General features: G+C 58.7%; 1 protein-coding gene across 1 annotated transcript; it reads right to left on the minus strand.

The window, feature by feature from the left end:
* Positions 1 to 1,982: 1,982 nt before the first annotated feature.
* On the minus strand, positions 1,983 to 14,139 carry ARID5A (AT-rich interaction domain 5A). Its single transcript, XM_004590846.3, has 7 exons — positions 14,019 to 14,139; positions 5,923 to 6,038; positions 5,199 to 5,319; positions 4,850 to 4,902; positions 4,350 to 4,447; positions 3,883 to 4,057; positions 1,983 to 3,587 (listed from the first exon to the last, which is right to left on the minus strand). Exons 1-7 carry the CDS (start codon positions 14,020 to 14,022, stop codon positions 2,388 to 2,390), a joined length of 1,767 nt encoding a protein of 588 aa, XP_004590903.3. The 5' UTR covers positions 14,023 to 14,139; the 3' UTR covers positions 1,983 to 2,387.
* Between the last annotated feature and the right edge of the window lie 793 nt (positions 14,140 to 14,932).

A 14,932-nucleotide genomic window follows, 5' to 3' on the forward strand; every position in this document is an offset into this window, starting at 1 on the left:
AGCCGATTCTGAAACGAATCAGCTGAATTCAAAAGACTGAATTCAAAAGACTGAAAACCATCTTCAGGCCACCACCTACTGCCTTCCCTCCTAGACTCCCAGATGCCCTTCTAGTACCTTCCCTGCCAGCTGTCCCTGTGCTCACCCGGGTGGACCATGCCCCTGTCCTCTCCCCCGAAGTCCCCGGTATGGGCCAGTGGTCCACATTGGGCCCTCCTGTTGTCGCCCCTTCTAGGGTACGTTCCTTCTGGGGCCCCTGCTGCAGGCCCTGGCCCACTGTGTTTGTCCAAGCACTGTATCTGTCTCGACTTGGGGTGACTTTCAGCCCTGTCCTCCCCAGTGAGCCCCAGCTCTGTTTCACCCGATTCTCCCACCTGAAATCTGGCTCCCACCGACTCCTGGCCTTGCACGAACTGATGGCCTGGGCTCTCTGAAGCATGAGCCACGAACCTTGAGTGGTACCAGACACCCCAAGGCATGCCCCCACATGACCATCCCACCCCACCCCCTCCTCTTGCTTCTCCCTAGGTCCCAACATGTTCCTCTGTGTATCCCAGAAAAGCAATATGGGTCATTAATTGCTACTGGCCCACCCAACCCAGAGCTGTGCCCAGACCACGCTGCCCGCACCCACATGTCCAGCTATGAGAGATGTGTCCTGGGAGCATACATCTCCTTCCAAGAGAAGCCTGCCTGACCAGGTCACCTTTGTCCTCTCCCATTCCCAACCCCCTCACACACACACACACACACACACACTCCCTCTACCCAAACTCCCAGACCTCTTAGCTCCTTGGACTCACTGGTTGGGGGCCTCCTGGGGTCTCACCCCTCCCTGTCGCCCCAATCAATCGGAGTTGCCTTCTCTGACTGCTGTTTTTTTTTTTTTTTTTTAAGATTTATTTATTTTTATTACAAAGTCAGATATACAGAAAGGAGGAGAGAAAGAGAGGAAGATCTTCCGTCTGATGATTCACTCCCCAAGTGAGCCGCAACGGCTGGTGCTGTGCCAATCCGAAGCAGTGAACCAGGAACCTCTTCCAGGTCTCCCACATGGGTGCAGGGTTCCAAAGCATTGGGCCGTCCTCGACTGCTTTCCCAGGCCATAAGCAGGGAGCTGGATGGGAAGTGGAGCTGCCGGGAGTAGAACCGGTGCCCATATGGTATCCCGGGGCATTTAAGGCGAGGACTTTAGCCTCTAGGCCATGCCGCCGGGCCCTCTGACTGCTGTTTTAAACTGTGCACCTGCAAGTGGCTATCAGGAACAGTTGCCTCACATTGTGAATGTACATTTAATGCCATCAAGTTGTGCACTTGGAAGTGATTAAAGATGGGGCCTGGCATTTGAGGCACACACAGGCAGTGCAGGACTAAGCAGCCCCATGTGAGATTTTTCCCAGGACAGCCTCCAGGGGGTGCCACCGTCAACGCTGATCTTCCTGTGCCCATGTCCTACCACCATGGAGGGCAGAGCCAGGGTTGCTCTGCAGATGGAGTCCTGGCAACCCTGGCCCACCACAGGGGGCCCTCGCCTTCCCCCTTACAAAGGGGATCTAACTTCCATGGACTGCAACCTAGTGCCTAGGGTGTCCGCCTGGACATCAGGCAGAATTCAGCGGCTCCCTGCAGCTCAGGGCTGGCAGCCTGGCTCCTCCCAGGAGGAAGCAGGGACTTGGGTGGTGGTGTTGTCCAGTTGAGGAGTGTTCACGCAGTGCTGACCGCTGCCCTCTGCCTGAGCCCCTGCCCAACAGGCAGCCCCTGGAGGCAGAGACTGGGGGCCCTGCTCCCCCAACCACCCACCCTTCAGTGCCAGGGAGCTTGCCTGCACCCTGGCCTCACTCTCTACCCCTGGCATTTAGGCGGCAGGGGGTGTCCCATCCCATGTCCCTCCCTTCACAGGACCCTGCACTCAGCGTTATCCTGCTCTGAGCCTCTGAGGACGGCTTAGGCGTGGGCTACACAGCAAAGTCTGAGCAGTATCCCAGGAGGCCCCCTTGACTCCCGGGTGGGCTGGCATCACCCAGTTCACTAGAGGACCTCTCTCTCTCTCACTCCTGCACTGGCAGTCTCACCTGTGCCCTCATACGGCATACAACTGAGGCAGGGTGGAAACATACTCGTGTCTTTATTGGGCTCTCTGAAGACGACCCCAGTGCCTGAACTGCCCCCAGCTCCTCAGGCCCTCCCAGCCCCTTGCACCCATACACACCAGCCCATGTTCTGGGAGGCTCTGGCTGGAAGATGCCCACTGCCCACCATTCTCTCCCAAAGTTTGATCACCACTGGGTCCCCAGTCCCTGAGACAGTCGGCTTTCCCACTGCCTCCCTGGGCACCAGGCCTTGGTTGCCCATCTCTGGCCATGTGGTGTGGCATGGCGGGCTCTGACCTACAGCTTGGTGTTGAGGTGGAAGAAGTGTGGTGCCGCATAGGTTGGCCCAGGTGGCACAGACCAGGCGGCTGAGGCTGGGTTGAGTCTGTGGTTGAAGGATGCAGGCGGCAGGTGCATCAAGCCGGTGGCTAGGGGTGCAGGACCTGTCGTGGTCAGGAAGTGGGCCGGGAAGGCCGGGATGACCAAGGGGCTGAAGGGGAAAGCGACCTGGCCCTTCAAGGGGTCTGGGGTGCAGGCCAGGTTGAGCGGGCAGCGCAGTGCAGTGGCAGCCCTGTAAGCTTCTGGGGGTGCAGGCCCCAGCAGGCAGGAGACAGCCACACCAGGGCCCGTGGCCTGGGCCCCGCCCTCTTTCGAGTCTGGCTCCTTCTGGAAGGGAGACACGGCCCGTAGTTTTTTGCCGCCATGGGCAAAGCCCTCTTCGCCCAGGGCGCGCTTGCTGCTGAGGCCGGGGCTGCTGCTGTGAGGGGCAGCAGGTGGGGGCACGGAGCTCTCGGGGGGCACCTTGGCCATGGGGGACACCCAGCAGGCCTTGGGCTTTGGGTAGAAGCCGCTCCTTTGGGAGCTGCTCCTGTGGAAGGCTGAGGGCCGGCTTGCTTCCCCACCCCACGTCAGGGGGGGCTCCTTGGCTGGTGGCCCCTCAAGCATCCTATTGTGGAGGCTGGAGAAGAAGTCCCGGGGGTGCTGGCTGATGGGCTTCAGTACTTCGGCAGGGTAGGCATGGAAGCAGCCTGTAAAGACAGGGGTCGCCAGGCCCCGAGCCTCATCCGGGGGGCTGCCCCTTGGGGTCTGTGGTCCCTCCTGAGGGGTGCTTAGCCTGGACCCGGAGCTCTCGGCTGGCCTGCTGGGGCTCCGGGGACTCTCTGAGAGATGGGTGGCTGCCGGGGTCCCCCGGGGCGCCCCGCTCGGTCCACCCGCGCCGTGCCGACAGCCTTCCTCCTGGCATTGCAAGGCCCCTGCCTTGCTCACGTGGGCCAGGAGCTTCTTTTTGGCTAGTGGCGACATGATGCCATGGGTCCCCTTGCAGTAGAAGCTGGACAGGAGCCGCTGGTAGGCCTCAGGGCAGCTGCCGGCGCCCACCATGGGCAGAGAGGGCCCTGAGGCTGGGTGCAGCTCTTGCATGTTGTCCCTGGGGGGCTCCTGGCTGGGGAAGCGTGCCAGGTCGGTGGCATCGGCCTTGGTGGTCTTGCCCGGCATCATCTGATGGGAAAATAGCCAGGTTAGAGCTGGGGGCTCAGAAAGGACAGCCAGGAGCCTGTGCTGGCTCTGGGAGCACCTGTGTGCCCTGTGACCATTGCCTGAGTGCACACAGCAGTGTTGGGGTTGGGAACACAGGGCTGGTGGGTGGGATGTGGGACGCAGTGCGCAGTGCCGGGGGCCACAGCTTCTGCAGGGGTTGCTGGGGTTCCTAGTAGGGTGCTTTGCACAGCTCCCTCCACTAGGAGGCGCTTTGGAAGCAGGGTTCTTGGGCCGCCAGTGCTGGCTCAGGGCTCACCTGGTCCACCTGCTGGTCCACTGCGGTGGCTGCTGCCACGGCCTTCTTAGGCCTCTCGGGGGCCCTGTCATCCCCCCGTGGCTCTTTGGCCAGCTTGTACTGCTTCCTGGGCTTGGAGGGGGGCAGAGGCTTGTCCTCCTCCCCTTTCAGATGCCTCACATAGGGGAGCACCAACCTGGGGGAGGAGCAAGAAGAGTCTACCAGGAGGCCAGGCCTCCCCTCGCCTGACCTCCCCGAAGACTCCTGGCAGAGGGTAGCACTTGCTCCCCAACTGCACACAGTTCCTCTAGAGCACCCGTTCACCTTGGGCAGCAGGCCCAAGAAGGGTGGGTGCACACGCAGCTGACACCCTGCCCTTGGGCAGGGGATGGTGGGTAGGGGCATGGCATCTCCACCCACTGCCCTTTCCCAGCCACTCGGCGCGCTCTGCCTGTTCTGGGGGTCCCACAGCAGCTGCCCCTGCCCACCTCTCGTAGTGGCGGCGTGTGCATGTGGCAGCGCTGGTGCTGCCCGGGCTGCCCCCCAGTTCATCATACACGTTCTTCCAGAGGCGGCGGCCGGTCACCTGCAAGGGCGCCTGGTCAGGGTGCGGGAGGCGAGCATGCTCTGGCAGTGTGGTGCTCACAGCTCTGGCAGTGTGGTGGGCAAGGGCTGCAGCTTTGCACCTGCTTCTCTTGGTGGCTGCCCTGCCCACTCCCAGGGCCACCCGACTGACTGCTGGCCCAAGCAGTTACCCACGCACAGGACAGCAGAGCAGATGGGCCAAGGAGGGAAACTGGCTTGGAGCAGCCAATGTCGGTGGCAATCCATCTCCCCCTAGCAAGCAGGGGCATGGTATCTGGGATCCTGGCTCCTTCCTCCTTCTGCAAGCGAGATCAGCTCTACCGCCCCCAGCCAGCCTCCTTCCCCAACTGCCTGGGATGCAGCACGGGGCGGGGGGAGGTGAGCTGTGAGGCGCTTTCCTTACCAGCTCGTAGGCCCCCAGCTTCTCCACTGCCTTGTAGATCTTCCACAGGTTAACTGGAGGGAAGAGAAGGCCAAGGCGGGTCGGTATCTGCTGCAGGTGGGGAACAGCCTGCAGCCGTCCCTGTGCCCAGGTCGGGTCAGGCGGGCTTCTGCAATGCAGGGCATGGCTGGCAGAGGGCGCACAGCCAGGCCCTCCCAGGGTATGTCCCTTCTTAGCTGCAATTCCTGCACCTGAGGCCACCCAGGGTAGAGTTGCCTGCCCCAAGGGCCCTGCCCTGCCTGCAACCGTAGGAGGGAGGGTCTCTCTGCTGGGCACCCCCTCCCTCCCTGCCTGCACCCCAGGGACGCACTCTGCTTGAAGCCGAGATGGGGCACCCTCTCGATGGGCGTGTGTCGCTCCTTCATGAACTTGTAGAGGCTGACCAGGAAGGCCTGCTCCTCCTCCCGCTCCCCGCCTGTCTCGGGGGAGTCCTGGGGAAAGAACAGGAGGCAACGGGGTGGGCCTCAGCGGAGGGGTGGCTGGGGACAGGCAGAAATCACAGGCAGGCGGGGGGAGCGGATATGGTGCCCAGCCCTCAACTCTAGCTCTGGTGGGCAGAGATGTCACCAGCCTGTGTCCAGGGCCCTAGGTCAAAGCCTCCACAGAGGCCTGGCGGCCCAGGGCACCCAGGAAGGCCACGGAGTGGTCCCTGCCTTGCCCTCCCTCTGCTGGCCAGGATGACGTGCCCTTCCTAGGCCACATGTGCGTCTCACGGTGAGGTCCCGTAGCACCTCGGTGCTCGGTGCTTCCTGGCCCTGTAGCCTCAGTCCGGTCAGCCTCCCTGAGCCAGCAGCAGCCAGGCCTCGGTTATGTTCACCTGCAGGACCCAGGTGCAGTTCTCTGCTCTGAGAGCAGATGAGGGTCCTGGCCTTTGCATCAGAATAAGGGGCTTGGCTACAAAGACTAAACTTGAAAGTGACGGCTAAGTCCATGCTTGCCTTCTGCTGCGGGTCCCAGGCTGGCCTTGTAAGGTGGGGGGCCCCGGACTCCCTTCTGGGCAGTAGGAAGACGTCCCGGGAAGTCGCCCGACTCACCTCCAGGCCCACCGGGCTGTGGCTCCTGCTCTGCTCAGGACAGGGTTGAGGTGATGCAGGTGGGTCTTGGGGATCCCCCTCCTCTGATTGTTTCCTTTTCCCTTTCACAGGTGGTGCTGTCGGGGAGAGAGGGGGACAGGGAAGAGGAAGGAGAGAGCACATGAGGTGCACGTGGGGGCACAGGTGGCCCAGGAGAGTCTCCCCCAGCCCCTGCTGGCTGGGATGAGGGGCAGCCTCGCAGGGTGAGCTGTGCCCATTGTCCCTGGCTGCACGTGGGCTGTGCCTCTGAACACCACACACAATACACACACAGAGATAATACACACACAGGCTCACATATACATAGGAGCTCACACACACAAGTACACACAGGCTCACACACGCAGAGACTTATACACAGATACACACAGGCTCACACACACACAGGAGCTCTCACACACAGGTACACACAAGCTCACACACAGAGACACACAGGCTCACACATACACAGGAGCTCACACACACAGGTACATAAGGCTCATTCACACACACACAGGTACACACAGGTTCACACACAGAAGCTCTCACACAGATACACACAGGCTCACACACATAGGAGCTCACACACACAGACACACGCAGGCTCACACACAGAGACACACAGACTCACACACAGGAGCTCACACACACAGATACACACAGCTCACACACATAGGAGCTCACACACACAGACACACGCAGGCTCACACACAGAGACACACAGACTCACACACAGGAGCTCACACACACAGATACACACAGCTCACACACATAGGAGCTCACACACACAGACACACACAGGCTCACACACACAGACACACACAGGCTCACACACACAGGAGCTCACACACATAGGAGCTCACACACACAGACACACACAGGAGCTCACACACACAGACACACACAGGCTCACACACATAGAAGCTCACACACAGGCTCACACACACAGACTCACACACAGGTACACACAGGCTCATTCACACACACACAGGTACACACATGCTCACACATAAAGGTACATGTGAGCATATTTGCTCATATACACTCTCATATACCTCATCATACACACACATGCATACACTCCCACACATCCTCACACATTCACACACTCACTTACACTCATATACTCTCACAGGCCCCCATGGCCAGGGCACTCCTCTCTCCTCACCTCTGATCCCACCTGTCCTGGGGCTCAGCCCTCTTCCCACATCTTTGAAAGAAACCCTAAACCACCCAGTGGTCAAGCAGGCAGGGGTAGGGATTGGCAGGGGTGTCCAGGGAATGCCTGTCCCAGGCTTAGGGGGGCAGGGAGGCAGCTCCTCCCACAACCGTGAATCCTGGCTGGCTGTCAAACACCTGGCCGAACCCAGCATCCAGAGTTCTACCGGGCCCTATTTAGGCGGCATGCTCCTGTTACCTGCAGGGGCCTCTGAAGTCTCCACCGACAAGTCCCTTCGCTGGGTGGCTTTCGCTAGCCCCTTCCCTTGTGCTCTGGGCTACTGCACTGCCTGCAGCTTGAGCAGCTCCCACCCACACCAGAGCAGTCAGGTGGGCCGGCAGCTCTCCACACCCCAGCCCTACCCCACCCCACCCCGCAGAAGGCAGGAGCAACCACGGGCTCCATCTGGCTGACAAATGGCCCAGGGCTGCACTGAGGTGGGCAGTACACCTGAAATGGGGAACCGACCTCCTTCCACAACCATTGTCCCTCCTACGGCTGGCACCATCCCACACAGGAAAGCCTCCTGGTTGGGAACCTCTGAGCTGTCCCGTCTCCTCCATTTCAGCCACAAAGAGATCTGGCATGGACAGTGTCCAGGGGCCACTGCACCCAGGAGCCCAGCACAGCCATAAGCAAGCCGTGCTGGGCTCCTCAACTGTCCCTTGGGCAGGCTCCTGGCCTGTGCCCGAGCTCTTTCATGTATGTTCTCTGATTAGAAGCTCACACAGGAGTTCACACACCTGTCGACCCCCCACCTGCCACAAGACCTGTCTCAGACTGTCCGGAGGCTGACCCCAGCAGCCCCAGCAGCCTGCTGGGAAACACACCCCTGGGCTGTCTCAGAGCAGAAGTGCACACAGGCCATGCCTGCGGCTGGCTTCTGGCTACTTGTGACCTAGCCAATCTCCAGAAATGCTGAGCACAACTGACCCATCTCACTTTCCAACCAAGCTGGCTGCCTCAGTCTTTCCTTCTGTGAAATGGGAAGTCCCTGGGTCTTGGTGAACTGTGAATTCCTGAATTTTCCTGCCCTTGCCAGCTCTCCTTTGCCTGCCTGCCGGCCTGCATAGCCACTTTCTGTTGTCCTTGGCTTCTCTTGCTTTGGGGACCAGGGCCACATGCAAGGGCTGCTCTCATGGGGAGCCTCTGGGCCAACAGCCGCCAGCTGCTGCCCCTCAGCTTCAGAAAAGTCAGGCAGTTGAAGCAGGACCCAAGAGGAACACCTGGGGGGCAGCCAGAGTGAGGGGCATAAGGCCAGAGGATCTGGGGTCCTCTGCCCTCAGCCCCCGCAGCGTGTGAGCTGTGCCTGGGCCACACTGCGGCAAGCCTCCCGGAGTCCCAGTGACCTGAACTGGAGGTTGCTGTTGAACCCCAGCTGGGACCAGGATTGAAGCGCCCCGAGCCACAGCTCTCTCGGAGTTCCCAGATGAACCTGGCCTCCATTGGCCTCCTGGCCAGGACCACAGCTCTCTGTGCTGGCCGGCTGCTGGGCCTCACTGCCACAGTCTGCGGTGAGGACCACCTACTCTCCTCTTCTTTGGGGTGTGGAGGGTCCTCCCTCCATTCTGTCCCTTGCTGCCCTCAACCCTGACACCAGGAGACTTCGGAAAAGTACATGGAAAAGGGAATTCAGAGATCCCTTTATTTTTGGTACCCCAACAACCCACTTCGAAACCTGTGCAGGGTTTTTTCAGAATGTACATTTTTTATGAACTCTGAAATGCAAGGATTCCAAACATTTTTTTTTTAACAACAGAATAGACTAAGTTTTTAATCCTGTTTTGCATGAACATTTTGACATGCCCCTTTATACATCAGGGCTCCAGGCAACTCCAGCGCTAGCCATAACCCCATATGCCAAAATCCAAAAATGTGGAAATCCCCCAAAGTCAAATCCTTAAGCCTAAATTCACAACCCCAAGTGATGAAATCCCAAATGCAGGAATCCCCAAAGTCAAATGATCTTTTTAGGGTGTTTCCTTTTTGCTCTTAAATCCCCACTGTGTTAACTTGCCAGCATTATTATTATTTGTTTAGCATTCACTATGCTATATATTCCATCTTTGCATCGCTTCCAATACTGGAGGGAGAATCCTAATGTGATTTATGCAGGTTTTCTTTTGTTTTTCCAAAGCACATTATCGCAACACTGATCATGACATCTGTGCGTGTGGTGAGCCTCGGGCCAGAGGCTTGGCTTGGGATGCCTGCAGCCACCATCGGAAGGCCTGAAAGTCCCACTCCACTGTCCACCCAGCTTCCTACCAACATACACCCTGGGAGGCAGAACAAGTGCTAGTTGAAGTCTTTGGGTCCCTGTCATTCCCCCGAGGCACCTGAGTTGAATGACTCCTGACTGCTTTCCCAGGTCATAAGCAGGGAGCTGGACCAGAAGTGGAGCACCCAGGTCACGAACCAGCGCCCATATTGGGATCTCGGCTCTTGCAACGTGAGGATTTAGCCATTGCAGCATCATGCCAGGCCCACATATTTTTTTTCTTACACTGAAAAACTATATGTATTTATTTACAGAGAACTTTTCATTTATTGCTTCACTCCCCCAGGGCCTGAAGCTGGGAGTTAGGGACTCAGTCCAGCTCTCCCACGCTGCTGGCAGGGACACAACCGTTTCAGCCATCATTTCTGCCCGCCGCCCCACTCCACCAGGGTCAGCATCCGCAGGCAGCTGGAGCCAGGAGTCAGTGCCAGGTGCCAAACCCAGGTACTCTGACCTGATGCGTGGCTACCTTTCAGCTAAGTCAGATGCCTACCCTAGACTGTCCTTTCTAACCTTTTTCATTATGAATACTGTTTGTCCTCTACTATGCCCAGGCAGCCGTTGCAAGTACACATGCTTATGTTTATAAAAATATTCTATTATTGCCTTTATTATTGTATACTGACCTATAAAGTATTCTGTCATTTTTCTGTTTCTCAAATCTGGTCTAAAACTTATAAATAAATGTTTTTAAATTTTTTTCTGGAACTCTATTTTCAGGATTTTGATTTTCAGAATATCAGTCCTTAGGGATCTTGACATGGGGGTTTTCCATATTTAGAATTGTTCTTCTTGGGATTGTGGCCCAATCCCCAGGTAAATCTTCATTAGTAAAAAAGTGGTCCAACCATGAACAACCAGCTTGCAGCAGTATATATGGGGATTGGTCTTCCTGCCTGCCCAGCTCCCAGCTCTGCTGCTTCTTGGTGTGGGGTCCAAGTGGAAGGTCGGGCCCCCTCTCCTGGCTCTTCAGGGGAGGGGCTCATGCAGCTGCCTACCCCAGTGTCCCCACACCTTGGTCCACCTGGTTACTGGGCCCTGAGTTGCTATCATGCTCTGGCTGTGGGTCGCAGCCTTCCCACACACTGCCTCTGAAGTCCTGAGTCCCACATACCCCTTCTCCCCCGAATATCACTCAGACATGGACATTCTCATCGAGGAACTAGCAGCGATGAAAAAGTTGGGTGCTGGCCGGCTGCTGATTTCCCATCCCCGCCATCTGTTCTGCAGGAAGGCCTGGACTAGGGATCACCCAGAGGGCTCCCTGCTGGCCGAGGTGGCCTCCGTGTTTGACAGGTGACGTGTCATGGGAGCACACGTGAGTTCACTTTGGGACATTCTGCTGTGTTTGCTGGTGGAAGGCTGGGATCCCCTCCCACTGTTCCCTGTGTGTCAAACAACCCACTATTCAGAGGGTAGGTGACACCACTACTCCTCTTATTAAATGATTCTGCCTGAATTATCCTATAACTTTGTCACATGCTCTTTAAAAAAAAAAGTATTACTTGGTTCTGACTGAACTGCCTGTAAATTTAGAAAAGGATTAATACATTGTGGCATAGTAGTTTAAGCCTCCATCTGCGGGGTGGGGGCAGGGGGCTGCTGGATTCTCATACAGGCATTGGTTCATGTTCCAGCTGCTCCACTTCCCAACCAGCTCCCTGCTTGTGGCCTGGAAAATCTGTGGAGGAAGGCTCAAAGCCTTAGGACCCCACAGTTTCTTCTAGGGAGACCTAGAAGAAACTGCAAGCTCCTGGCTTTGGACTAGCCCAGCTCTGGCTGTTGCAGCGACTTGGAGAGTGAACCAGTGGAGAGAAGATCTCTGTCTCTCCCTCTCTCTTTGTAAATCTGCTTTTCCAATAAAAGTAAATAAATAAACCTCACAAAATAAACAGTTACTTATTAAAAAGAAAGAAAGAAAAAGACTCGGAGAGAAACAGCACCTTTACAGCCCTGCCCCTGTGGGGCCAGCATCACCTGACCTCAAGGATTCTGGTCTACCCTGTGTCCTCTGAAGTGCCTTCTGGAAGCCCTGGCTGGGCCTTTCCTAGTGTGCTCCGGGAGTCCCTGTGATTTCCCTTCCATTGTCCACACTGCAGGCGCCAGCAGCGGCTCCTCCTCCCGCTTCCCCAACCTGCTCAAAGCTGTGCTCTGGCTGGCCTCAGCCTAGCAGCTCATCTGCAGCCACCCAGTGGGTGCTATGTCCCTTTTGAATGCATGTCATGCCTGAAACTAATAAAGGCTCAGTAACTCGCCTGAGGTCACACAGCCCACCAGCACAGGGCTGGGATTTAGAACTGGAGCAGTCTGATGGTTTCAAGATACTGAACCCTGAAACCCTGGGCTGGTTTGGCATTTTCAATAGGAACAGTGATACCCCAAAGCCCTCAGGTAGCTCAGAGGCCAGACCCTTGGCTGCTGTCCCCAAGTGGATCTATATGGCATCACCCCTGTTCCTCTGCCAGTGACAGCGGGTGCGTGTTGACTGCTAAATCAGCCACATCCTGGCTGCAGCCAGGCCAGGACCTGCTCCACCGAGCCCCTTGGCCCCTGCCACCTTTGCATCAGAGGGATTCCTAGCTGAGATGTCTTTAACCACCTATCACCCTAAAGAGTGGGGGGGAGGGAAAAGAGGGGAGTGGCTGCCCCTGGCCAGAACCTAGGAGGAACCTGGGAGGAAGCTAAAGGTAGTGCAGTGAGGAGCGGCCAGCAGAGGAGCTCAGCCAGGGATAAGATGGTCAACCCAGGGCATGGGCTGGCATGGGGAGATCCATGCCTCCTTCTAGGGTGCCACACAACAGCTGGCATCCAGCAAGAGCAGGAAGAGGGATGTAGCGAGGGTTCCAGCACCACAGGGCTGCAACTGTTGCCGAATCAGATATAACTGTTGTGCTTCAGTTTCCCCATCTGTAAGCTGGGTGTGCTAGACTCCACAGGCCAACGTTCCAAGCAGAAGGCTGGCTAGCAACAAGGCTTTCAGGCAAGCACAGCCCCGCCCCCAGCCTGCACACACACACAGCCTTGGGTGAGAAGTACACCTGCTGCCCTGCTCCCCCCACCCCATCACAAGCTTGGCAGGTGCTGCTGGCCTGTGCCCAAATATCCTGGGTACCAGATTACTCCAGTACCCAAGGGAGGGCCACGACACAGCCGAGGGGCTGACACACCCCTGTCTCCTCGCCCCGTCTCTTGCCCGCCCCACTCACCCTCTGTGTGATGGGAAGGAAGTGCCACTTCCTTTCATGAAAAGTCACTGACTGGGAACACGCGTCAGTTGCTACCCATCATGGTAACAGCAGCAGCCTGGGGAACGCCAGGCACGCCCTGCCCCCTCACCCAGCCGAGGTTGTTGGCTTAAGTTACTCCCAGCTGAAGTCTGAGCCTGAGCTGAAACAAAGACGGCCTTTGAAGCGGCCAGTCAGCCCCCGTCCATGGCTGGGAGCCTGCTGCCTGGCAGTTGTTGCTGCCCGTGGGACTTTGAGTCAGTCGTGGGACCCCTGAGGATGGAGGGTGCAGCCCTCCCTACCTCCCCCCGCTACAGTTCCAGGTCCCAGGTCAGTCCCTAGAGCCAGGATGGGGCTCTACCTCTCTGTTCCAGCGACCCCCAACCTTTCTCAGCCTTGGCACCACCTGTAGGCACAGAGTTTCCCATACGTGGATTGGTTCCTAACAGCGGGGGACTCAGATGGACACAAAAAGCACCTGTTACTCTTTCCCTGCTGGCCCAAGACTTCACAAAGAGGAGCTGGCCCGGCCAGTACTGCATCTCACAAGCCCCGGACCCCTCGGGAGGGATCTGCGCCCGGGTGACGCCTCTGTCACCAGGCTAAGGGGAACCCTCTCCATCCATCGCCCGTGCGCTCCGCAGCCTGCACACCAGCCCTCTGTGCCGCACGCCTGCCCCTTCTGGGGACCCAAGGAAAGAGAAGGGCTGGGAAGAGAGCCCGAAGTCCAGAAGAGATCAGTAGGGACGGGGCGGAAGGCGGCGGCGGCGGCGCGCCCCTCGAGCAAGTTCTTGAAAACCCGCGCGGCCACTTTCAGGAACCGGCGGCCGCGCAGGACGCGCCTTTCTCGGCGGCGCGGGCGGTTCTGAGAACCGCGGGTCGTCGCGGGGGCGGAGGCGAGGGGCCGCGACGGCGCTGCTGACAGCTGTCACAACAAATGAGCGGACCCGTTCGAGATTGAAACCGCAGCAGGAAGTGGGACAGCAGAGCCCTCCGCGGCTGGTACATTTCGGTCCCGGAGACGGCGAAAAGAGTTTCGAGATCAACGCCCGGGAAGCCCCGGGCCGCCAAACTTTCAGCCTTGCCCTTGGTTCCAAGAGCGCGGGCGCACACAGCCAGCTTGCCCGGTGCCTTGCCTTGCGGGTCGGACTGGGGACGCCGGCGCCCCAGGCGCCCCAGGCTCAGGCTTTGCTCCCCGCGCCCTCGGCCCCGCAGCCGCCTCAGGCCCCGTGGCTCCCCCCGCTCCCCTCAGCCAGGAGTGACCCCGGCGGCGTCCACGCGAGCCGGGGCACAGCTGGCATCCTCCCCGCGGGGCCGCAGAGCCCCATCCCGACCGGGTGGCAGAGCCGCTTACCCATGGCAGGGCGAGTTCCCCAGGCACCCGCCCGGGACCCTCGGTGTCCCGCGCGGCTCTCCGCACCCCGCGCTCCTGCTCGACTGCCCGCGGCGCCGCTCGCCCGCCGCCTCCCCGCAGCCCCGCCCCGCCCGGGCAGCGCCTCCGCCCCGCTCCGAGTCCCCATTGGCGGGTCTGGTTACCCCGCGACGGGCAGGGACCGCCCACAGAGCCCGAGGGTCTCTGGGAGTTGTAGTGCGCGTTTCCCTCTCCTGGGCTTAGGGACCAGGATGCCTAGAATGCGATTCAGGCAGTCTCCCCCTCCCCGCTCCACCCCAGAGGAGCTGGGGCAGGAAACACTGAAATCATTGCCGCCTTGCGCCTTAATTGGAGCCTTGGAAAATCCTCCTGACTCTCAGACTGGTTGAGTCCGACTTTGACTTAAAGGTGGCTTTGGGTATTACCCCTGTCTGGCACAGGAGGGGCAGTGATTGGCATCAGCTCACAAGCCCTTGGCCTAGGATCTGAGATGGTGCCAGAAATGCCCAATGCCCCCAGCCTGCGCGCCATGGCCAATATCCACACGTGTCTCATGGACAGGGCGACAGGTCCTGGCTGAGCAGTCCAGAGTTGAGGGTGAGGCTTAAGGGTGAGTGGGGGGGGGGGGCAGGAGGGGCCACCGAGGCAGCAATCACTTGGATCTGCATAGACCACAGAGAGTAGCTAGCTAGCGAGGAAGAGACAGAGAGAAAGAGATCGCCTATCCACCAGTTCACTGCCAGCCAGAGCTGGACCTAGGCTCAAGCCAGGAGCTTTGGAATTCCATCTGGTTCACCTGCATGGGTGGCAGGGGCCCAAGTACTTGGCCCATCTTCCTCTGCCCTCCCATGCACATTAGTGGGGGCAACCGGGTCAGAAGCAGAGCCGCCGAATTT

The sequence above is a fragment of the Ochotona princeps genome, chromosome 8 (genome assembly GCF_030435755.1).
Source record: "Ochotona princeps isolate mOchPri1 chromosome 8, mOchPri1.hap1, whole genome shotgun sequence".
Taxonomy (NCBI): Eukaryota; Metazoa; Chordata; class Mammalia; order Lagomorpha; family Ochotonidae; genus Ochotona; species Ochotona princeps.